We start from the raw sequence: 26,808 nt of genomic DNA, 5'->3' as shown, positions 1-26,808 counted from the left end.
CGACAGGGTCCAGCAGTCACCCTGCTGTTAAATGGACTGGCCAGCCATATGCCCACCACCTCCGGCCCTACATCACTGCCACTTTGTGTGTGTCTGTGTGTGTCTCTTTTTTGTGCAGTGGCTGGGTAAGCCTTTGTAAATTCAAATCATCACAGGTAGAATTTTTAAAGTAGGATTTGTGTCTTTTTCTGACATTCATAATTAAAATTCTGTTGAACACAGCACATATTATGAGGTGTACACCTTCTGCCACTATCAACTAAACAACTAATAAGCAATCAGTATTAGTGGCTGCAACCTCAACTATATCCTTCTGAGGTGGACCTTGAGCTTAATGGTCTAAATGCACTGTGAAAACAATAATAACACGCCTCATTTATGTAGCAAGTTCAGTTTTATGATCAGTAAATGTCAGTAAACATTCACAAAAACATGATACAGGGTGGTTCTTTTATGCTAACCTAACTACCAAGGGTCTATGCTTTTATTTTTCTTATTTTAAGTATCTGATATGTGACAGCACAACAGTTAAGATCTACAAAAGTATAGCTGTTGGCAGTTGTTGTAGTTGTTTTCATTTAGCACTGCAGAATTACAATTGTATTGTTCATAAAGTTTTAGCCAAGTTAACAAAGCTGATACACCTGCTGCCCAAAACCAATGTGCACTCTGCCTGCACGTTGGGCTCACTGACTTTGGCCGCTGGGTCCTCATTTGACGCTCCTAAATCAGAACAAGGTCAGAGTAGAGGCATAAAAGCAGTTTGACGTGCCTCATAAGGCTTTTCGTGCATGGTTGGCCATTTTAACAATAGATGTACTTCAAAACACATGTCAGATGCTTTCAGTGCATTTGAGCCTTTGGACCTCAGGATCATAGAAGTTCAACCTCTAGCCAAAAAGCACTGAGCTTCTTTGAAAGCCACTGTTCACCTTTATGACGCATAACTCAGGAACATTCCAGCGTGCTAACCTGTGAATGAGTACCAGATCACTTAACAGTGGACATACTGTATTCATAGACTGTGGTGTATACAGATGTAACACTGAAACATCATACCAAGCAGATTGTTCTGCCTCTTAAACACCATATTTGACTCCACTTGAAGACAGACTGCAGGTTTTTTTGTGTTGTTTATTTAGTGATGAATTATTAATATTTTCATCTGTAGTAGAATTTTAAAACATCCAAAAAAAGAATCATAGTTGGAGATACTCTCAGTACTGCTAAATAAACATGTTCATCAGTTTGTCATCTATCTATGCCTTGTAGGGATGCACCTGATCTGGTTGACAGTGTCAGTAAATTCTTTTTGGTGCAATGAAAGCAATGAATTGCACACATTTGTATTTCTAAGCATCATAATGAATTACAAGCCTAATATAATCATACGTTTTGTACTGGATTCAAATAAACTGAAAGCTTTCACACAATCTCAACTGCTGTCTTTAACGTCCCCCTCTGGTCAATGCAGCAGGCAACAGCATGAGGAAAGTTACAGATTTCACCTTTAACAGCGCTGATGTTTGACCTGCAGACTTTGCAGGTCACTAGTCTGGTGCCAAAGTGGTACAAGAGACAAGGAGGAGAAGAAATGGAAGAGGACAGGAAGGTTTACATCATCACAGACCTGGCCACAGCTGGCCCAGGACCTACTCTTGGGTGACTTATATCCTCTCCTCTCTTTCATACGTACACACGCACACACACACAAATATGTCTGGACCCTAATGACATGAAGCTTGCCAGAACCCTGCTCAGACCTCATGAGGAGAGATGGAAAGAGAGGGACAGAGGAATGGAAAGAGGAGGGGAGGTGAAATACAGATGAAGAGTAAATAGGGCGATTCTGTAAAATGATGTACAGTAGCTGAGAGGAATGGAAGCAGGTACTGAAAGAGGTTACGGTATTGACTGGAAGCGTAGTCAAGGCTCATTTATGCTCAGTGTTAGATACGAATACGGACAAAGACGAAGCCTTTTGTCCATACTCTGCGTTGATGTTTTCTAAAAGCTTATGGATATGGATGAAATGGAGAAGTACCAAATCAAGGGGGCAGTGTAGCATAGTTGAAGTGAAATGTGATCCTAGGACATGACTAAGACATTTAAAAAATGGAGAGCGGAACAAATCAGTAAAATTGTGGAAAAAAGACTTTACGTCCACATGTCGCAATGTATTAAATGGCCTCATAAACCACCGCCATCACAGTCCACTTACACACAATCACTTCACAAGTTATGCCAGGCTATAACTATACAGACAATGAGGTCAAAGTCAACACCAAGACAGAATTAAAAGGACCTACCTGTAGTTCTGTCTGAAAGAAGAACTTCTGTGGACACTGGGAACAGTCGTAAATTTTGTCTTCCTGGCCATGGACGGCGAAAATGTGCTGCTGGAGCTTGTTGGCCTGCACAAACACTGGAAAAGAAACAAATACAGCACAGGTTACAGTTTTTATCTGTCAACTAGCCAGTGCTTACCACTACTGAAGGCTTTTAAGATAATTACACAAACCAAAGACTCAAGGAAATAAACTCAAGAAGACTTTCATTGTAATATTTGCCTACTAGGCAAAATAAGACATAAATCTGTATTGTTGTGGGAGGTGTCTGTTGCTGCAGCCTGTAGTATTGTGCCAAATTTAAGGTAGTTTCAAATTGGATCGGTTATCATAAATTTGCCAGAAGACTTACGTTTCATTGCAATTTCAGGATGATAAAGTCCAGGCTTTGGGGAAAACTGATCTAGTATCTGGAAGATAATTGAAGGTTTGGGGGAATTATTGAGACTACAGTGCATGTAGCTTTGTATTACTGAACTGTCAGTTCTGGAACCCATCGGCTGTCATTCTGATGACGATAAGCCTCTGGGGGCAATAGCCAATATTTCAAGAGATGAAGTGGACACAAGTGGACATCAGGGCCAAGACTCTTTCATGCACTGATCATTTCAGCTAATCTCAATCAACAGATATTTGTATATGAATGCAGGTACATTAAATAAAAGCTAATAAAATGCTAAATCATTGTCTGACTATAGCTGATAAGTTTAGAGATGGAATTTCGGCTGATGCATTCCACCTCTTTTGCTCTCTGCGTGGACTGTTTACCTGCTGCTCAAACACAATTGGTCAGTACTACTTGGACCATTAGACCATAAACTAAAATGCTTCTGACAGCAAAATTTTGTAGTGCTAGCGGCAGATTCTGCATGCATATGCAAATATCTGTTTATAGAACTGTAGATTCACAATTAACTGCAATGAACTTAGACCTGTCTTGGATCCAATCCACTAAGGCACTGTTTACAACTGGACTAATACAATGAAGACTGAACGATAAGTACTAGACTATCTACTATATACTGTACCAGTAGAGAGTTAACCAAATGGCAAGTGAGTTTTTAGTACAAATAACCCCACAAATACACACACAAACAAAGCAAATGAAGGGCTGAGTGGAAAGGAGGGAGTACATGGGAAGAAAAGGCAGAGGGGAGCAAGAGAAAGAAGGAGAGAAAACAGGAAGAGCTATCCTCAGCAGACCTTGTGATATTTATCAATAAATTATCTCTTCTTTTTTTAACTTCCGCTCCAGTGTTGTCTCATACACTTTTTTCTCTTTCTTTCTCTCCCCTTTGTTTCAGTAAACTTTTGGTTTTCACTGCGAGTGTGCATGTGTTGAATTATTAAGCCTCCCCATAGGAGTGGTGCCCATCTTACTAATTCATAAGCCACAAAGGAATAGAGTTAAAGTTTAAAGCGTTGCTGTGTACCTGGGGGGGGAGGCACACAACACAAGACAAACTCAACAACTGAGGGAGGGAAAGAGAGTGATGAAGTGACAGGGAGAGAGAGGGAGGGCAAAGAGAGAGATAGAGAGAGAGAGAGAGTATGGGGAAGGAGAGCCAAGAGATGGGAGAGAGGGAGAGTTTCTGGCAAAACACACCGAACACTGAACACCACAAGCCTAATTTGGTCATCCAGCATTTTGTTTGGGTCCTCCAGTGGATTAAAGAAGTATAAGGTACTTCATATTTGGTGCGTTTGGAGGTAATATTGCATGAACTTTTGCACACGCAGAGTTTTTTCAGTACTTCTTTAGCAGAAGCACCCTGCTGGAATATTACTCCCACAGTTAGAAATGTTAAAACAATGAATATTCCTAATGTGATCTTACTGTTAACCCAAACCCCAAAATCTTCACAGCCATTACAGCATATTTACTCCATGTATCATGATGCAGGTAACCCAGAGAGAGCTATTTACTGAGCCACAGCACATACTGGAGCCGATTCCAGGGGAGATTTAAGTGCAAACCTTGCTTCCAGCTGTAATATTAAACTCATCTGGCATTTCTACCTGAATAAGTGACACAATGTGGCCAGTTCAGTGCTTAGAGAATGTGTAGTGGTGGAAGTCTGCTTTAATGAGGAGCGTACCATCCTGGCTGACATATAAAAACACTTTTAGCTTCACAACATATTACAGTACAATTGAAACACAAAGCAAAACAGTTCTGCAATATTAATTTAGTATTAGCGTAAGACTGTTTAAACATTTAAAAAAGGAAATCAATTTGTGGCAACCACCACAAATAAATCAATGTATGGGAAACATCCCGGGGACAACAAATGTTGCTCTTTAAGTTTACTTCAAAATCATATATTTTTCATTCATTCTATTGTAAGTGTACATTTTAGTAGGTAAGAAAGTAAAGTTTATCTTATATAGGACGATAGAGCAAGGTCACAAAGAGCTTCACTGAAATAAAATTGTTAAAGATAAGACCATACAAAAGTTACTAGTTTATTTACCACTTTTTTATGCAGCATATGATGCTGCTGAAGAAAAAAGTCAAAAAGACTGACTGATTTTAGATGAGCATTGTTTTTTGGAACTACGTCCCATGATAAACTCTAGAAGTGTATGATTCAACTTTTCCCCTATGGTCTAGTGTTAAAAAAGTAAACAAAAATTGCCTAAAATCATAATATGTAATTACAATACTTGTAGAACTGCAATACTTAAAAACCACAATACATATCAACTTGGCACCCACGTTTTGTGGTAGTATCTAATTGAAAGTAAGATATTGTGCCAGCCCTAGCAGTCTATATTTAATTGGTTTATCAGTGCTGTAAAGGGGATATACACAAAGGAACAGAATGGCAGAAAATGCTTAATGAAATGTCCCCATATTGTTAATGGCTTATAGTATACTGGAGTGTGTGTGTATGTGATTATTCAGGCCAATTTTGTGTCCTTGCTGCTGTGTAGTTTGTGTATGTATGTCTGCTAACTTGTTCTCATGGCCCTGTGTACAGGATGTTCCTGTGTCCATTTAAAATACAAAGTAGATAGGACACAAGTGAGAAGGAGTTTTCTGTGCTACTGTCCTTGAAGGTGAATGTGTGTGTGTGTGTGTGTGTGTGTGTGTGTGTGTGTGTATCTGTCTCTCACCTGTGAAGCAGACGGGACACTTGAAGGTACCTCCCATGCCTTCAAAGCTGTGCTCTATCAGGTGGCAAAGCAGCTTGGCAGGTGAATCAAACATCTGGTTACACAGCTTGCACTCGTGATTGATGCCCTCCTCTGCAAATAGGAGACAGACACGCATGTGTAGGCTGGGTTAAGCAACACGAAAAACAGGGACATGTGACATCATTTTAGAATATTAATACAACACTCACGACAGATGTCGGCACATACAGAAACTGTCAGACGCTGTCAAACTGTGGCGTATAATATACAGATGTGTGAAAAAAATTACAGATTAGACAGAAAAGCGGGAGGCACAGATAAGAGGAAATGCACTTGTAAATCATATGGCAATGACAGGAATATGAAAAGAAGTGACGTACTGTATATTCCCTAGTTTTCACTCTGTCACCTTCACAATATTTACATTAATGATGGCTCTGTTCCAACAACTACTGCAGTGAAAAAGTCTATTCAACTTCAGTTTCCCTCAACATTGCCAGCCCTGTGTTCATACTCTATGACTGACTGACTAGAATTACAAATACAAATGAAAGCGATGCCACCTGTTTCAGAATTTAGATGACAGTGTAGTGTAATTGTTTTCAAAAGCTAAAAAGCTACATTGACTGGTAAATGTTAACATTTCATTTGAATAATTACTAGGATTTTAAGTTTCAGCTCCAGATCTGTTAAGTTGTTAAGACATATATTCCCTTCTCACCCCTGCTGCATGCTCTCCTTTCATTTCTCCTTCTCCCTTGTACACTCCCCCAGCACTCACACACACCAGTTCCAGTGTCATATCTGCCCCAGCTGGTAATTGCCTGTCCTCCCCACCGGGGCTGTGGATGATCTACCCTTCCTATAGCCATCCTTCCTTCTCTCCCTCTGTCCTCGTTATCTGCCTTCCCCCACTGTAGTCACTCATCCATCCCTCACTTTGCCCATTCCTCCCTCCGTGTCCCCTTATCGTCCCTCTTGGTCCATCACTCGCTGATTAATTTGTGTGGGCTCACCCCTTAGTACCTCTCTTCACATAGACTGTGCTTACTTCTTCCTTTTTTTCCCCAGTCTCTGTACTACCAAGCATCTCTGTCCATTGCTATGCTCTATCTAGCATGGTCTCACAGAAATATGTGAAATGACATCGACATCTTCACACCATATTATGTGGCGGTGGCATGTAATGTGTTAAATCTATGTGCCAGCACCTTAAAAACAATGCCTATGGAAAGTTAATTACGATCCTTTTTCATGGTGGACACACAAATTCCTTGAACACATCACAGAATAGATAGTATAAAGAGTGAGAAAGTGTGCGTGGGGTGGTAGGGTGCTAAACTGGTCAAACAAACACAGGACTTTCACCCGGGAGACAGCTGTTTGAGTCCTATGTGAAACATAAATATAATTTTTGATTTTTTAACTTACTTTAAATAACAATGCCATGGGGGTGGCCATGGCTCAGGGCGAATAGCTGGTCGTCCACTAATCAAAAAATTGGCAGTTTGATCCCTGGCTCCTCTAGTCAACATGTTAAGGTATTCTTGTGCAAGATACTAAATGTATGTGAATGTTTAACTGAGTGGCAGGTAGCACCTTGTATGGAAGCCTCGACCATCAGTGTATGAAAGTGTGTTTTGAATGGGTGAGTGTACTAGCACCACCACGTAATGCAGTGTGAAGAGGCTGTAGTCATTTCAAGTAGGCTATTTCTGTGAGATCAAGTTGCTCTGTCAGACTTTGTCAAACTTGGGAAAGCATTTTCTATCAACATTTAGTATGGACACAACTCTCACAATTAATTTATCTTATTCAGATGAAACACTAATGAAGAACTTTTGTGCGGGGCCCATCACTAATCAATTTGTATGGACTACTGAGATGGTGTATACAGTAACTTACACACTACACTTTCATAAGTCACACTACTGAGCAAGCAGCAACTCTGAAAGTGAGTAATAAGCACTTTCACATGAATGAGTCGAAGGAACAATACAAAAGATCACACTAAAGTATGATCAGGCATATTGTCACAAACACAAGAGACACAGCCTCCATCCTCCCTGGTTATTCTCACATGGGATCATACCAGGGCTGTGTATTGGCAAGAAACTGGCAATATGCAAGTCAAATAGAGTCAAATAGATGTGGGCAGATTACAGCACTGAAGGATCTAGCAGTCGGGGGTCTAAACGCAACACAAAATTAACCACTGCCACAAATCTTTACATGTAATTTCATAATTAAAAAAATCAATAGATTGTTTTTCAGAATCAATATAGTATCAAAAACCATAACATCCCAATACTCAGGTGTATCGACATTTCCCTACACTCCTAGATTATACCAATGTTTGTGTGTGTCAGTGTGTAGCTGTGTCTATTTTAAGGAGGTGTGAGTGACATCACAGCTCCCATGGTGAAAGGCCAGATGAAAGGTGGGCGTCATAAACACACACATGCAAACACACACACATGCACCCCTTGATGATCAGGTCTCCTGCCTGTTGTCCTTATCACTGTTGTACCATACAGGACCAATACCCCAGTCGCCCACACACACACACACCACATGGGGCCACACTCACACACATGCACACCATAGGACTGCAGAGCCCGGAGACATCAGATGGTGTCTTCTGCGGGCCAATCTGTGACCCCTTGTGGAGTTGCACACACACAATAACACATACAAGCATGCAAACACATACAGACACACGGACAAATCATGGAGGACACAACCAGTGTCTTTTCCCCTTTTTCTCACTTATCTCATGTCCTGTAAGAGTGTGCATACTCTCTCTCTCACATACACACACACACACACACACACACACACACACACACACACTCAAACAATCTGCAGAACTTTAACTGCAGAGCTGCAGGGGATCATGGGGTTAATAACGTCTTCAATCATACATCCATGACACCCAAACTGACTGATGCACACACAAGCACACACACAAAGATTCCTATCTCTCTTTGCCTCAAAGGCCGACACAAGGGTGCCCTAATCCCGTCTCAATAGCTGTGTGTGCGTTTGTGTGTGTGTGTGTGTTGGGTGCCACATGGGCTTATATGGATGAGATGGTATGCTCCATAGTCCCCGTCCCCAAACATCTCCTGTCCACACACAGAGACACACGCACAAACCTCAAAGGCTGCTAGGTTGTGTGGGGCGCCAGCGTGTCCGAGACATACTGAGAGAGATAGAGGTTCATTATCATTTACTAGGAGATTGAAACAGCAGGAGAGAATCACATGGAGCGAGACACACAGAGAGAAAGAGGGAGAGAGAGGGAGAGAGAAAGAGAGAGGGAGGAGTGTGCAGCACTACCAGTGTAATCAATTGTCATGTTTCATATTTTAATTACATGTATGTATTCCTTGCCTTCGTGAAAGTCTACTTTTATTTAACAATACATTTCTTCAAAAGAGAAAATGATTGTTTCAACTGAACTGAGGCCAGAAGGACAGAAGTGAGAGAAAGAGATACAAAAGGCACAGATAGAAACAGAGGGTGAATAACTAAGTAATGCCTACGCTTCAGTGATCTCAATGTATGTATGTTTGTGTGTGTGTGTGTGTGTGTGTGTGTGTGTGTGTGTGTATGTGTGTTGGGGGTCTCTGTAGAAGGCACCTTAAAAGCCCGTGCCCTCAGTAGGGGTAATGCTCTTTTCAGAAGTTGGCTCGCACTCTCCCACGCCACCACGATCAGAGAAAGTGGTCAAACATCGGCCACCTTTACATGTACACAGTGATGTGCCTATTACCCGTTGTCCGTGAGTTTAAGCAGTGACATCCTCACTGGTCTGATAGATACTGTATGTGGCAAAGTTACTGCAGGTATTCTAGCTGCAATTATGAACACAAATAGTGCACACATATGGCATTAATAGAAATACAGTTATAATTGGCTCATATTACAGCAAATGAAACTGATGCACTCCGCACAGCACACCTCCAGCAATGCACATAATTACACTAACCTAATCAGGGTAGATGTTATGCTTTACTCACTCTTATGCCATAATGACATGAGTTATCTATTTTTTTGTTGCTGTATTTATTGTCTTACAATAATATTGTGCAGTATATAAAAACCTCTACGCACAAATAAGATATAATAATAATGAATAAATATATAAATGATACAAATTAAAATAATAGAGGGGAAAAAGAGGGGGGACTGAAATAAAGTCTAAAAAATAGAAAGGGTGATAGTTGCTATCTTGCCTATGCCAATTTTTGTCAAAATTTCTCATCTAGTAATTTTTATATATAGCTATATCAAAAGCAAATGTTCCACAGTCTACCCTTTCACTGTTGCCAGTTATAAAACAATAATAAAAATAGATAAAAATGTGTGTGTTTTCATACAGGAGCTCGATTATCGACTATTCTGTCTTCCTTTATTATTACTTAATCAATCATTGGGCCTTTAAAATGTCATGAGATACTCAATGCCAACTTCCTATAGCCCAATGTGACATCTTCAGATTGCTTATTTGTCCAGCAGTTTAACACTCAAAAATATTTAACTTGCACTCAGGACAAAACAAAGGAAAGCCACAAATCCTGACATTTGATGAGCTGAAACCAGCAAATGTGTCCCTAAAAATCAAAGCTGCTTTGAATCATTTTCAGTTAATCATTTCAGTTCTACTCTTAACATGTAATCAGCACAACAAACAAACAAACAAAGCTTCTGTTGTGTATTGTTGCATATCCTTTTCTTCCGTTTGTGGAAGAATGTGCAATAAAGCGTCTGGAGCACCACACACAATGAAGCCATCAGTCTTACAAGAGAAACTTTAGAAGCTAATTAATGGTCAATCAATTATCGGGTGAGTGAAAAAAAGTGGCTACAGATGAAAAAAGACAAAACTACAGTGACAGAGGGAATGAGAAAGACAGAGACAGAGAGAATTGAAGGGAAAACAGTGAGGTGCAGAGAGATAATTGGGCTGTCCGGAACAAGGGCATGGGGAGAGGCCTCCAACGCCTCTGTGTGTGTGTGTGTGTGTGTGTGTGTGTGTGTGTGTCCCATGAAAGAGTTCTCTTTTCTGACAAATACATTGTTTTGATCAGTGTGTGTGGGGACCGCAGTCTCTGTATGCTGTCCCCCTCTGAGACCCAGTCCGTGTGTGAGCGTGTGTGTGTGTGTGTGACCCATAGTGAGATGACAGAGTCGTAGAGCATCCTGCCGTTACGCTTTGTCTCACAGAGTGCATTTGATCCACCAGCACACGCGCACACAGACACACACACACAACCCTGGGAGGCCTATGCTGGGACAGAGAACACAGGGGAGAGAGGGATGAGAAGAGAGTGCGAGGCAGGGTGAAGGTTAGGACTCGGAGTTTGTTAACAACAGAAAATGAACTTTTTCTGCTTTTTAATGCACATTAAAGCAAGGTTTGGGCTTATTTTATGCCTTTACGGAGGGTTGCATTAAATTGTAAACCTGGTTTAAGGGGTATACTGGCACTAATTTGGATGAGGAGTGTGCATACTTTGCAAAAACTCCTTCTCTCCATCTCTTATCACACACCTATTGTTAAAAAATGAGAAAATACAAATCTTTATATATGACTGAATGAGCATTACACAATGAGCATTTTAAGTTTACAAGTCTTATTTGTCAAAGACATGTTCCAGCTGTGCTGACAATTCCCATAATGCACAGCTGGATGTTCTTGATTGGTTGCTATGCCAACTCTTAGGGTAACCAGGACACTAGTTAAGACATTTTTCTTGATTTTGCCGCAGGGAATATAACACCTGACCACGTCAGAATAGCACTCAGCTTCAAAGTGTTCACCATTGTCCTGCCTGTAATTGTCAACATGAACATTTTGTGTAGTGTTATCATGTTCACAGTGGGAAGCAAACAAAAAAGTAACACCATTCAAACAACATATCAGAGAGGCAGGCAGACAGAGAGAGAGAGAGAGAGAGAGAGAGAGAGAGAGAGAGAGAGAGCAAGATAGAGAGCAACGGCTTTTAAATATGACTGAGAGGAAGAGAGCGAGCTTGGCCCTACTCCAAAGCTATGTGCCTTCTTAACTGAGAAACGGATGGAGCTACACACACACACACACACACACACACACACACACACACACACACAGGTAATTGGTGGGTGGCTGCGGTGCATCTGTAGAATTACTGATGAGGTTTCACCTCTGAGAGAGAAAGGGAGGAAATATTGGAGGGGAGGAGGAAACAGGAACAATGTGAGGGCAGAATGTAATGAAATGTGTGTGGACAGAAGGCAGGAAGGAGGGGAGGGGGACATACAGATAGAGAAAAGTCCATACAGCAGACTCAGACTCATCATTACAATTTCACTATCAATGCTGTTACACACACACACACACACACACACACACACGGCCTCATTGCTCATGCTCTCCCTCAGTTTCTCTCTCGTTGCCCTCCTCTCTCTCCCTGCTAATTGACCAGAGGAGAGGGACCAGGTGGCATCATCCCTGTCACACCAACACACACACACACACACACACACACACATAGACAAAACACATTCACGCTGGCCTCATCACAGACCCCTGCAACATGCAGCAGGACATAAATGAGCTCCTTGGTTTATGTTGGGGGACGGATCCCTAAAGTGTTTGCACACCACACACACATACACCTCTTAACCCTTTCTTAGTCTTGCCTGGGATACTCCTTTGGGTGCCTGGCCCCCACAAGCCCCCAGCCTTTCACCCTCCCTTCCTCTCTCTGTGTCTGTACAGGCTGCTGGGGGTCCCTCGGGTGTCTACCCCCCATTACTGCCCTTCCCTGCTCCTGTCAACCCCCTCCGTCTCAAAACTATGTGAGGCCGGGCGTGTGCATGTGAAAGAGCAGTAGAAAGTGTGTGTTTGGTCCCTTGCGACGCAGGGGCCGCAAACCAAGCCAGGCGATTGATGGCGAGGACAGCAAGGGAGAGGTAGCAGTAGGAAGAGATGGAGAGAGACAGAGAGAGAAAAGAGGGGTGTAGAGAGAGGGATGGAGCGAGGGACGATGGGATGGACAGAGGGAGAGCAACAGAGGCGTTGGGAGAAAGAAAGAGTGCAGCAAAGAAGAGAGCAGTGGACGGAAGGAGGAGGAGTATGCACCTCTCTGGGGGGCTCGCTCAAGGTGTGTTTCCATGGCAACCACGGGTGGGGGGGCTGATGCGGGGGGAGTGAGCTTGACCCATTGGTAGTGTGGGGGCTGGAGAATACACACACACATACATACACACAACCTGCTGCAGTGCTGGAGGGGTCCCAAGAGTGCCCCCACCTTTACTCACCCTCTCCCTCTTTCTCATACACACACACACACACACACAGAAAGAATGCTGCAGTGCTGAGGTCCCGCGAGTACCCAACACCCACACACATTCTCCCTCCCTCCTCTCATCTTCCATTTTCCCTCTCTGTTTCTATCACTCTCTCTGTGAGGTAATTGTTAATATTTTCAGCATTTGTTTACTCCGTAGCTACTGTGTGGATCTTTACACTTAGTTGAATGAAGATGGGAGGTAGACCCCTTTCATAGAGAACAATCTCACACAATGCGCTCTTCTGAAGCAACCTGCTTTTGACCCATTCGTTTCGGTCTACTGTCTGAGGTTAATCTGCGGTCACCGGCATTTACATAAATTCCACTCTACAACTTTAATATCCGCAGAATTACATGGTAAAAGTGCCAAATTAAGTTTCAGTTTCACTTTAGTTTCTTGGTCTCCTAAATGCCATTTCTTTGTGTCACATTAGTATGGTTGTAAGTTTCATAAATGCTGTTTAAACATCAATAACTAATCCTCATCCCTACAGAGATGCCAGTCCACAAAAGTCAAGTTGTGTCCAACTCATGTTCAAGCCAGGTCGGGCAGAAGGGGGCAGAGTCTCCCTCACATTCATTTATTTATGGCGGCTCACCACGTTAACATCTGCCACCACATATTGATTTTCTATTTTTGGAGTTGGACTATTCATTAAGAGCACTGTTGGAATATGTAACCCATTCAGTTATTCATTGCACTACACTCTTGGAGTGCAGAGCGTACTCTGGGCAGAGATGGAGCAGCAGAACGCCAGGCACAGTGAAAGTGAAACCTAACTGTTCATTGCGCTGGGACTAAAAGTTTGCATTCAATCGCCTTTGCACCAGCTGCTCCTCTTATCCATCGATCTGATCTAATCATTTCTGACTGGATCTACTAGGCGATTATAAATCCCTCAGCTCAAACGCCAAAAATGGCCGCTGTGTTATGGACCTGCAAACCCCCCCTAAATTTAGATAGGGGACACTGATACAAAAGAACAAATGCAAAATAAAAGTAAAAAATAAAAAAAGTAAAGTTTGAGCCCCAAATAACCTACATACAAGTCAACATACAAGATCCAGCAGAGAAGACTCTACAGCTTAAAACAGACAGGATGCTCTGCACTGTACCTTCACCGTGAACACAACTAGGTTTCTCAGATGGCAGATAATGGGCACATGAAAGTCTAGTGGTGTAATAACTTTAATTACTTACTATCATTTACAATCATCATCTAAGCTTTTTAATGGGGTTAGTGATAGCAACAGCCAACATACAGTACAAAAGGAGAGAAAGGGTTTCATGGAAACAGGGCCTTACAGTACAGACACTAACAAATCTGATGGCCGTGCCCCTCCGATCTTCTACTCCTTCAATAATGGCTACATTCCTTATTTGCACATCTGACATTATCCTGTAATAAATATTTCCAGTGGAAACTCTCTCACACACACACACACACGCAGATACACACACAAACAGACACACTATTGGCAGAGCAGGGCAGCATATGGTGATAACCAGTTTGTGTTTGTGTGTGTATAATGAAAGGAAGCACAAATTGAGCATATTTGTGTAGTGCAAAAGTGCATGTGTGTCTTGGAAGGAGACTGTGTGTGTGTGTGTGTATGTGTGTGTGTGTGTGTGTGAAGCAGCTTGGATTTTCCCTATCAGATTACATAACAGTAGGAAGCTGGAGCGCTCTGTCCTGTAGAAGCCAAAAGCCTTCTCACTTACACACATGCACCAGAAACACACACATGCAAACAACCACACACATCATACATCATCAGTGTCTCTCTCTCTCTCTCTCTTCTTAATATTGGTTATTTGAGGGAGAAATTTACTTTATGAATATAATTTATACTAAGTACAAATTTAGGCCTGTGGTAGGTGGTCTATAACAATACACACACTCAATACCTAACTGATTTTTGGGTCTAAATTACTGCCTGTACATACATACATATGTACATGAATGACTGAAAAGAAATCTGAAAAAAATATATGATAATCAATGAATCCATGAGATATAAAAATACACAAACATGAGATGTAAGAACAAATAAGAGGGTGTTATTCTGTTTTACTCTGATGACACTCAGACTTTATCATCTCTATTAACAGACATTTACGTATATGCAGAGTCTGGAAGTGTTCTAGGTTTCGTGTATAGTCTGAATAGTATCGACCAATATTGTTTGAATGGATGCTGGTTACTTGCAGGTGTGAAGAGCAAAAGAGGCAGAACACATTGGCCAAAATGAAATCAAGAATCCATTGATCATCCTATGATGACGATTTAGCTTTTGATTTGTCTTTTCAAATTTATCTGGTTTTATATGAAGGTATCTGTGCACAGAGATTAGCCAAAATGTTAGCTGGACCTGGCTCAAGTTGCAAATCGAACTGGAAGAGGAAGTCTTGACAGAGATATCAGCTGGCTACATACGATCTCCTGAAATATTGTCCCACGCCCTCAGGGGCTTTATCGTCATCAGCTGATAGCTGATGGCTTCTGAGACTGCAAACCTTTTATCTGTGATATGGGAACACAATAACTCTGGACACAACGTAACAAAGGAGTCGATAGTATCAGCGTATCCTCATACAAGGGTTCATATGATATCCTATGAAAATGCAAACACAACAGTTTGTATAATATCCTACGGATTAGCACTCGACAAATGATGTTATGTCCTTAACGTAAAGTTATGTAATAAATGTCAAGTTATGGAGATTAGGTTTAGACAAGTCAAATTAGTTCACTCAAAGTTCACACAACTCCAAACACCAATCTCCTGGGAAAGTCCTGTGTTATGTGACCCATCCACCACCCATCCTGCCTCTTGATGAACTGCTTGGGATCACATTCTTGTTTACTCCTGTCAGCATGTTGGTCACGTGTCCGCAGCCCTCCAAAATATGTGGATTATGCATGAATTCCTGGCTCATGATTACATGGCATATGTATGAATTTGGGTACATTACTTCTTGTGGGAAAAATGTACAAAAAGTTTATGAGAACAGCCTGATATTATACACATGGAACAGAAGCATTTCTTGAAAAACAATTTTACCTCCAGTAGCTTGACAATGCAGTGGACAATTACAGTACTATGAACAATTTCAGGTCTATTCACTTCTGTTTTTTTATTTTCAAATAAGTGGCTTAATTATCGTGGTTCAGCTGGGGGTTTGTTAAAAACCTCTCTCATCGTCTGAGAGCTTGTATTTCTGTCTGATTTGACTGTTGGACAATTGGTTGTAAAGCTGTGCCTAGTGACACCCCTGAGCCCCCAAATCACAGCAATTTAATCTGTCAGCTAAAACTTTATCACAACTGACATGATTGATTATTAAGACACGATACCTCTGTGATTAGACTACTGTGCTCTGAGCAGCGAGAAAATACAGAACAAGGCTTGAACAGCAGGAAGCTAGTGTATGCTGTAACACAGTGTGCGAGGACATTTAGATGCACAAATTCTGTTGTTCATAAAAAAAACGCACACCAACACAGGATGTTCAGTGTCATCTGGAGAGCACTTGACCGTAACAACGAGCAGCTGACATGTAAGTCTTGTATTATCATACGTAATGAGACTTTAATTAATATTCAAACAGGAGAGGTGCACACATCATCGCTCTGGCCTTGGAATCATCGCTCAGGACTTTCAGAGGAAAATGGGGAATTACTGTTCCCTCCAATAAGCACACGGAAAGCCAGTAACACACACACACACACACACACACACACACACACACACACACTCTCACACCTCTTTTTAGCTCGTTAGCTGGGATGAGAGTAATAAATGCAGAGTATATTTGTGTTTAGAATCTTAATTGAAAGCTTGAAAGTGGCCAGGAGGGAATAAGCCTAATCACTGTGTGTGAATAAACCATCAACACACACACATACACACACACATGCAAGGACAGACGGACAGAGAGACAAAGCACACACACACACACAAGCTTGCCACTCCCTAGGAAAACATTTAAAACTGAAGTACCTCCCATTTTTTGGTCGTCCATTCCCTCCCTCCCTTTCTCCCTCTCCTTCTCTCCTGTCCCTTTTACCTCCTCCTTTCCTCCTCTTGGTTGTTCCACACTCACTCCATCCTCCCATCTGTTTACATATGTAAAACACAACTACAGCCCCCTGGATGCACATCAACAGCATGTGTATGTGTGTGAAACGGTATGCGTGTGATGCTGGTTAAAGCTATGGTAGACATCCATGAGGAGTTATAAAAAGTGTTTATGGTGGGTCAGGGCATGCCCTAATTGATTACAGGTATTTACTACTACAGGTGTTTTTCATTCAGGCACTGTTATTGTTGTGAAATTATTATTAGACTAGAAAATATTTACAATATTTAGCTTTTGCTAAAATGTAATTATTTGCCTGTAATTCACAAACCAAAGAGATAAATAAATATAGGAAGATAAAGACATGGTAAAATTCGACTTGACTGACCTTTAAAACGGATATTTTTTGGACTGAATATTCAACTTGACTGGATAATCTAGTAGCAACTTGCACTTAAAGGTCACTTTATACATGAAAAAGTTGCACACACTCACACATTTAAAGGAAACTGAAGGAGAGAAGCTTTTAAAAGCCAGATTTTGGTGTGAGGTGGATCAAACCTGCGAGCCCACCCTGGTGCGATAGATTAGAACGCACACACAAAATCACCCGCCCGTCCAGGTTAGCGAGCGTGTCTGTATCCAGGGCTAATCACCACGGCAACCGTAATCAAGGCTCTGATCTAGTTGTCAAGGTGATGGAGAGAGGGTCACCCCTGACTGTCTCTCTTTTTCTACGAAGGGCTAAATCACTCTGTTTTGGAGACAACTGTGATTTACATTGCTATTGTTTTCTATGGGGACAGATAATACATTTTAGAAGACAGTGTGTTAAACGAGTGTGTGTGAGACATGTGGAGAGGAAGGAAAGACATTGACAGAGAAAGGCAGGGAGGGAGAGAAGAGGTGTGTTGATTAACGATTCAATAATCGTTCCTTTTTGGTGCTAAATCTAACAGATATGTGTGTATGTGTTTACCTACCTCCATCTAATCCTATCCTGCTGTTTACTACTGGTGTGTGTGTGTGTGTGTGTGTGTGTGTGTGTGTGTGTTTCTTTAATCTGTGCTCCCAGGGGGAGTCAGAGGGAGCTAGCAGGCTTATCCCTGCTGCATCTCCCAAATACCACTAAAAAGCCAATCTCCATTCCACAACAACAACATTAACACCCCTCCACACTCACACACACATTAAAACACAGAAAAACTGGAGAGAAAGGCCTGAGAGACGTGCTTAATTTTCTGTTCACCACACTGTAAACTCCACCCCAAAGGCACATGTTGTCATATGCAATCACATGTATTACAGCAGCTAAAATACGGCCTGAATGTCCTTTAAATAGTGTTACAAAATATATATATATACCCTTGTCTTATACACTCTTTACACTTTATGCTCTACAATTAAAATTGAAGTCATCTCACACCCTCTTACTGTACCTACAAGGTTTAACAAAAACATTAATGCTGATGGGTAACTTTACATGTAGGCAACATATAATCAGCACTGTAATATATTGTGGCCTTTGTGTCCGTTCTGCGAGACTATAAAACACAACCTCTAAACCTGACAGAGGAAGAAGAGAGAAGAAGGGAGCAGGAAAGAGGAGAGGAGCAGAGCCAATAAGAGCTCACAGCAGGATGCTAATAATGCAGCTCCAGCTGTACCAGTTAACCTGCAAACTGCCCATCTGGACCCAGAGAGACAGCAAGACAGGGAGATATATGGAGAGAGACAGAATGAGAGAGAGAGCAAGACAGGGAGATATATGGGAAGAGACAGAGAGGGACTGATACGGGAAAAGAAAGAGTCTAGAGATAGGTCTAAACGTTTTCTCCGTGAAGTATCAAACACAAAATATCACATTTACAATTACATATAAAGAAAACTTCAACATGTAAGAAGCTGGAGCTGGTTTAACACTAATACAGAGATGATATATGGTGTCTGTTGTCATGTGTTTGTTTCTTTAGTTGTGTGTCAGAAATTACAACTTAGCATTTGTCCTCATGTTGCATCAGACAAAATATTCAAGTAATGAACACCAAAAAAAAAAAAGCTTAATAAAAAGAGAGAGAAGAGTCAGAGAGAGAGATAGAGAGCAAGGAAGCTGGCCACATCCTCAGCTGTACTGGGGTGGACAAGTGGACACGCATATGGACACACGCGCACACAAACACACAGTAGGAGTGACCTTGGTCCAGCCTGTCTGTCCTCGCCCCCTGCCCTGGCCAGCTACATCCCCCACCGAGCCACCCTGCCTGTCTCTCTCTCTCTCACACACACACACACACACACACAAACACAGACCACAGTGCCATACCAGGCCGTGCCAAACTGAACCACGCTGTGGTCATAGAAACAATACAACAAACAGACTAGAAGAGACCAGAATAGCAGGGTACAGAGTAGAAAAGAATAGAAAAGTGAGGGGAGGCTGAACCACTTTTTTTTTTTTTTTTTAAATCGATTTCAAAAACTCACACACTTCCAAAACACACTCAACTTCAACACAAAAGACACACAGCTAGCCAACTCTAACCCTCCCTAAAGCACAAATGTATCGCCTACACACACACACACACACACACACACACACACACACAGAGCAGTAGCATGCTAATGAAGACAGTAAATCACTACTAGGTCATGTGCGGAAAAGCCTGCCAGATACCTGCAACCATGGCTAGAGACCTCCCTCAGCCACACACTGTGTATGTGTGAGTGTGTGTGTGGGTGTGTGGGTGGGTGAGCAACAGAGATGGAGGATGCCTGTTGGCTGTAAACATGACTGCTTCGAGAAAACAGAGCAAGCACCAAAGAGGCCCAAAATGGCAAAACATACAGTATCTATCTGCAGTGAAAGATCATCCACATTTCACAGTGAAAATTCTGCCTTCAGTTTAGAAACGCAAGCTGTGGTTGGACTGGGAAAACCAGCTGTAGATATACATGAAGTCATAAAGTCAGCTTGATGGAACAGAAATGGTCATTTCACTGTTTGAAGAAATAGAAACTTTTTAAATATCCAACATGTGCTCATCTTTTCTCTCAACATTTATCTTTCTTACTCTGTGGCAAAATGAACAAACCCCAGTGGTCTGCATTTAGTGACTTAGTTTATTGTACACCAGGAATTAACAAAACTGAGGGTGATTTATTCCATTGCACGTTAAAAATGGGAACACAGCCCAATATAATACTTTTAAAATTACAGAGCAAAAGCACTTATCTAACACTACTTACATCAAGGCTCTATATTACTGCCAGGGTCTGTATGTGTGTGTCTATGTGTGTGTGTCCAAGCTATCCTTGAACAAAACTGCTAATCAAGGTAACATTTTAGTGAAAAGATGTCTCCAGCTGGGAAGACCAGGTAATGTTAAGCTTATATGGAGCACAATCACCCCTCAATCACCAGCACCATCATGCTCAGTCTTAAAAAGCAACCCACGCCAAGTTGTGATCAGTTGCATGACCTTAAATGATTAAGCACCAGTATAATCTAATTATGTTTCAATTACTATAATTGTTTTGTTTCCAAGGGCTACGGTGAGGATAATTAAAGGACCAGTGTATAGGATTTATGGGTATCTATTGAAAGAAATGGAATATAATATTCATTATTATATTTTCATTAGTTTACAATCACCTGAAACTGAGAATTTGAGCCCTTCCGATCTACACAGGGAGCAGGTCCTCTTCCACTAAGCCCGCCACTGACTCTAGAGAGGGCCTTTTGCATTTTTAAGTTACCCAAAGGCCAACATAGACTCTCCGAAAGGTAAGGATGAGGGGAGGGGTATTCAGTTTGTTGCAATCTGCAACCTCACTGCTAGATGTCACTAAACCCTACACACCACTCCTTTAAAGGAATACTTTGCACCCCAAATGACCATTTTTCTATCACTTACTCACCTCATGTTACAGTGAATTTGTGAAGAAAACTTTGTTCTTCTCACATGAGTCCATGATCACTGAAAAATCCAAAACCAGAGAAAGTTCTTGATAAATTGATGTCATAGGGGTCTGTGTTAAACAACAGCCAACTCTCATACAACTTGTGCGGTATTATCCAAGTCTTATTTATCCAGTCGTACGCGCAATACTTCCCAAACAGACAGCCTTTACCAACAGCAAACTCAACTGAAAAATGTATCTAGGCTCTCTTCAAAGCCAGATCACCTCACTGAACATGGAAGCCACTGGTCTACCACTGCCTTGATTGGTAGTTTGTGTTATTGTGTGACTTTGGGGACCTGGACTAACCCTTTAAAGCCCAAAAGTCACACAATAACACAAACTAACTGTGCAAAGCAGTAGTAGATCAGCAGCCTCCTTGTTCAGTGAGAAAAGAGGACTGTTTTTGTCAATGGAGTCTGGCTTTGAAGTGAGCATAGATAAGTTCACGTTCAGTCGAGTTGTCTGACAGGAAGCAAGGACTGCCTGTCTGAAAAGTACTGACCATATGACTAGATAAATGAGACTTGGATTATACTGCATGACTTCTGAGAGTTTGTAAATGGATGTTTTGTTATAGCTTTGCTGTTGTTAAATGCTGATCCCTGTAACTTCAATTGGATTCTTCACCCACAGGGGGATGCATGGAAAAAACAGTTTTCTTCATGAACTCAGTGTGACATAGGGTGAGTAATTGATATACAATATATATATGATATATGGTCATTTGAAGGGTGAAGTATTCCTTTAAATGTGGGAGATGCTGTGTATTAAAGGCCTTATTTCCTGTCAGAGACTTCACTTTAAGTGATCCGCAGTAAACAGAGTATGACACAAAAAACCTCACAAAAATATGAAAATAATAAAACAGAAACTTTGACAAAACAAAGCATTAGTTTCATATCTGCTGTGATGGATTAAAGAGCTCATGTTTTTTTTTTTTTTATTACACTGGAAAAAAAAGAGAAAAGAAATTCTGGTGGTAGCGTGTGTTTTATCTTATTCATGCTGGACAAAAGGCAGACAATGTGTTATGGCATTGACATATTGCCAGCACAGCTACAATTGAGTTTACTCTGAGAAAAATTACAGCTGTCCAAAAGACTAACTGTAAATGTCAGGGTTTGGTGCCAGTCCCTAAAATTCAACAAGCAATCGTTTCTCTCTACACTCAGATTTTTGCACCTTCATCATTCACACAAGAAAAAGACAATCAGAAGATGCAGAGGTAGATGAGGAATGTTGAGGAAAATGTATAAGCAGATACAGATATTTGAGATATGTACAACAAAATCTATAATGTATGTAATATCTGATTGCGTTTTCAGACATTCAGACACAGTTCTGATCAACAGAAGATGTATGCAGCTCATCAATTACAATATAATGTTGCTTCAAAAACAAAAATGCATGCTATATCCTACAGAGACAGAAGTTACATTCATATGTTTCCCAGAAAGAAACCTGCCAAAAGAATGTAAATTTTCAACGTACTGCATTTGGATGTTAAAATAATAGCCTCCTCGCGCTCTCTCTCACACACACACACACAAAAACACAAGTGCAAACACACACTTCTCACTTCTGTCAGCCTCAAATACAAACAAATAAATAAATGAACACAACGTTATTAATTATTCTGAGGCAGGAATCAAATATACATGTGTCAGGAGATTTGTGTGTACGTGTGTGTGTGTGAGTGTGTAGACTTATAAAGAGAATCCCAAAAGATAGATGGGGAGGCAGACCAACAGAGTAACTGAGGGATGAGACAGACAGACAACAATGCAGAAAACATATCTTAAGGCTGATAAATTGTCACATTCAGCATATGTTCAGGTGTGTTAAATACATATATGACATCTATATATGGAGAAGGTAGTTCAATATAAGCTGCTATAATCAATAAATCAAACAGTGGATGAAAATACTAAGTGATGTGAATGCTTTACATAGTGATAGGCCCACAGACAATCATCACTCAACTCTGCAGTCGTCCTCAGCTTTATGGAGCATTTTACCGTCTTTCAGGTGCTTTGGTTTCAAAAATTTTAAAAACTGGGTCAGCATGAACATCCATTTATGTTTATTCTGTTGTGTTGTATGTACTGTACAGTAAATGTTTTTATTGTAGTTTATCTAGCAGGCTTAAAATTATATATCTGCCATAAACCCACTGAGTCATGACTCAAACAGCAGAACTCCTGTTGTTTGGAAACTCACATATAATGTCTCTCTCTCTCCTCTACAGCTAATAGGCATAAAAAACCTGATAGAGGCTACATGACAGCAGCGTATGGATTAAACATTCAGCTTGACACGCCCACTAAAATGCACATCCACGCACATGCATAGACAAGTGCTCCGTTAACCAGTCCTTCAGTCTACTTAAGAGAGTTCACATGCAGAGCAGAGGCACTACTGGGAATCGCAGTTTAGCCCTCTTCTCTGACTCATCGGCTCCGTCTCTGAGTCTCGCATACAGCCAGACATGCAAGAACACACAGATGTGTTTATATTCACAAAACCCTCTGACAGTCGCGCACATTTCATTCGCGGCCGCACTGTCTCTCTGTCAAGGCTTCAGGTTATATCATTAATTACATCTGACACCGCTTCTTGTGTGTTTATGTGTGTGGATCTACAATATGTCCCTGGGGCCTTGAGTAGGGAAAGTGAGGTTCAAAGACCCCCCGCCAGAATGCTAAATCAATATTAATACATGCTTGCACATGCGCGCCCGCTTACACAGACACACGCACTTCCAACAAAGAGATGTCAGTGTGGTGGTTAGAGGGCATTGTTTCATTGTCTCTGTGGTGTTCTCCTTGCTCTCCATCACCCTCTCTCTTCGTTCTCTACAGCTACTCTTCATCTGTTTTTCTGCCTGTCTCTCTCTCCCTCTTCTGCTACACTCCTCTTTTTTCCTTCTCTTTGGATTCTCAGCTCTACAGATAACGTGGAGCCACACAATAGATACTGCTGGTTGTGGAAACTGGGGATGCATGAACAAACTTTGCCTCCTCTATTTGTTCCCTGATATTGATTTCTTATTTTGACTACTGTGCAGTGTGGCAGCTTATAGCGTCAACATCTCTGACATTCGCATTTGCTACTGCTTTACCAGGTCTGGTGTTACCAGTAGCTTTTGGCCTATGTTAGCAAAATTTGGACAGTTCGCAGACTTTACAACTCTTCTCTACTTGTGCTACTATTATAGCAGACATCCTCTCCACAGCCTCCTGGAGCAGCTGCAGCAGTCGGCTCATCTCACTATGTTGCAGAACACAGTGTTTCAGAAGATCCTTCGTCCCCACGACAATAAGACTGTTTAATACATCCTGAATCCAGTCACACACACTAACACATTTTCACAAATGGACTGGACTGTGATACGGACAATTTTATTCTAATTTAATCTCTATTTATGCACTTATTTTAATGTATTTTATTTATTTTTTTTGTCTTTCATGAGCTGCTGGACAGCTGAATTTCCCTTTTGGATAAATAAAGTTCTTTCTATTCTATTCTATTCTATTCTGCTATGGTTTATAATCTTCCATTTTCTCAAAACTGTCTCAGTTGCTGCTGCTCAGTTAAAAAGGCTCACTTTAAACTGAACTGAAAAAAATCAAGTAGTAGTATTGAGGATCTTACTTGTGAACTACCACAGCAGACAAATCAGAGGAAAAAAGTGTACTTAATGTAATACACTTTGATCAAAACAGTTGGGGGGTTTAAGTCATCACTTAATGAACTGGACTGTTGTCTGTATCTGGAGCTGCGTCTACTAAAGCGTTTTTTCCTGAGGCCAGCTCATTTTTGAAATCCTTGCAATAGGAGCATATTAATGCTACACTACAAACACCTGCAGAATGATGAGGAGCATCTTTTTTGCACTGAGTGCTGCACCTTTGGTGTTTTTTTTCTGAGCACTGACAGAGATGAAAAATGTTCGGAGCTAAAATTCAGGGCTCATCACTGTTACTTTTTACCCAACCATTCAACCACAGTGAAGGAGGGACAAACACCACAAAGACTGGCCATCACATCTTACATGTACAAGTGCTGAACAACAACAGCAATGATGGAAAAATGATATTTGTTTTCTCTCCTGAACTCACATAGACCAGCAAGTCTGTCCTCTCTCCCTGCTTCAGCCTTCTCTTCACCTAGAACAAGTACTCCACCTTGCGCCAACATTTCTACTTCAACAGACATTAACCAAAAGTGTACGCAGCTGGGAAAAAAAAAGCTGCACCTCTACAACTCTTTCAAGAGTTGCCATCTGGGTGTTTCCTGATGAGTGCTTGGCAGTTTCACCTGGGAAAAAACACTGCTGTGGGGAAAAAATGACTAACGTTCTGTTGGACGATACATTGCCAGAGGAGTAATTGTGATAGACGAGATTATTGTTGTTTTAGGACCATTTCATGCCACTGATGTAATAATAATATAGTAGCATAATTATGCAAGTTCACCCTTTCAAAGAGCAATGACCTTTTAATTTTTCAGAAATCTCAGACACTGGAATTGGAATGCAAAAAAATATTTAACATGAAAAAAAAGAGTTATTAATGCCTGTTGACAAGACAGTAAATATAAAAATATAGTACTTTTAACTGAGTAGCCCAATATTTCTTGGCTTGAGACTTAATAGAAAAGATAAAGTAACTGCCAGGGGCTGCTAAGCTAACGACTATCAGGACTGTGCCTCTTCCACTCCAAAAGTGCATCTGCTGGCTAACAATAAGCTACGCTGTGTCGTGTTTTAAGTGTTTTTTATTTTTCTTCTGATTTGTGCAAGAAGGCAAGGGTGGAGAGGGAAAAAAGGGAGAATCACTGCTCCCGAGTCATTTATGGTCATTAAACAATTGCTGTTTATTCTGACATCATAATGGCTAAAATGTTGGTGACACTGTTATGTAAACAAATACGCAGCCTAAACTCAACATGCAATATTGAGGTCAGGTAGAGGTCATGTCTATACATCGTATGATAAGTCAATAGTGTAATTAACATCACAAGCTTAGTCTGAATCACATTACCATGCAACAGTTTCAGGAAAGCAGCCTACAATCAGGTCACTTTATCGAGCTGATGTGTCTGAAAACTCTAATGGCCAACATCTGTGTGCCAATTGCTCGGGGGGATGACAATGCAACACTCCGGCCCTTTGTTCATGCAACAATGTGTTGGTGTTAACAATTATGTGGTGATGTGAAGCATATATCGTTCACTAGAGTGCGCGCATACAGGCACACATACGCAAGTGAAAATAACTGACTAATTTGTAGGTACACAACAGCTGGAGTTGGAGACACACCGTCTATCCCAGCCGTACGGACGTGGCTTTTACTAATTGCCTCTCCACCCAACCATGCTTGACCAAACATTGTCTCATGGCTGACTTCATAGCAGAGACTCTGCGTGCATGCGTGAGTGTGTACTGTATCGTCATTTCATTGTTGCCTATTCTCTTTGTCCTTTGTCACTCTCAACACTCATCAACATCAAAATAACATCTGTCAACTTCTGTACAAATACACCTGACAGACACAGCTGATGTCTGGACACACAGACACACACACACACTAAAAAAACACTCCACCCTCTGAACCAAAAACACACTGAAAGCCTATGATTTTAACACAAAGTGTGTGTGTGTGTGTGTGTGTGTGTGTGTGTGTGTGTGTGTGTGAGATGTGTGTCTCACTAGAGCACATCTGGATATAGAGTGCTCTCTCTGCTCCAGATGTGTGTTTTTAACAACCGCAGGCCATATAACACCTGGACACCGCAGAGACACCCACACACCCATAAAAACAAAAACAAATGATCTATGTCACCAATAAACACCCAAAATCAGACAGAATTTAGGCTAATAGTGCTTTGATACAGGCGCATGTTTAATGTCTATGAGTGTATAGTG

At 41.2% G+C, this 26,808-nt stretch overlaps 1 protein-coding gene across 3 annotated transcripts in view; it reads right to left on the bottom strand.

Annotated features, from left to right (window-relative positions):
• Nucleotides 1-26,808, bottom strand: part of znf423 (zinc finger protein 423) — a 183,250-nt gene that overhangs the window by 15,251 nt on the left and 141,191 nt on the right. For all 3 annotated transcript variants that reach the window (XM_033634893.2, XM_033634894.2, XM_078168241.1), the window contains 2 exons: nucleotides 5,469-5,600; nucleotides 2,310-2,425 (listed from right to left, as the gene is read on the bottom strand). In XM_033634893.2, coding sequence (XP_033490784.1) covers nucleotides 2,310-2,425; nucleotides 5,469-5,600 — 248 coding nt within the window. The remainder of the gene's footprint in view (nucleotides 1-2,309; nucleotides 2,426-5,468; nucleotides 5,601-26,808) is intronic.

This window comes from Epinephelus lanceolatus, chromosome 5, assembly GCF_041903045.1.
Source record: "Epinephelus lanceolatus isolate andai-2023 chromosome 5, ASM4190304v1, whole genome shotgun sequence".
NCBI classification, from domain to species: Eukaryota; Metazoa; Chordata; class Actinopteri; order Perciformes; family Serranidae; genus Epinephelus; species Epinephelus lanceolatus.
Note: the sequence above shows the minus strand (reverse complement) of the source record. Positions and strands in the feature narration are given on the sequence as shown.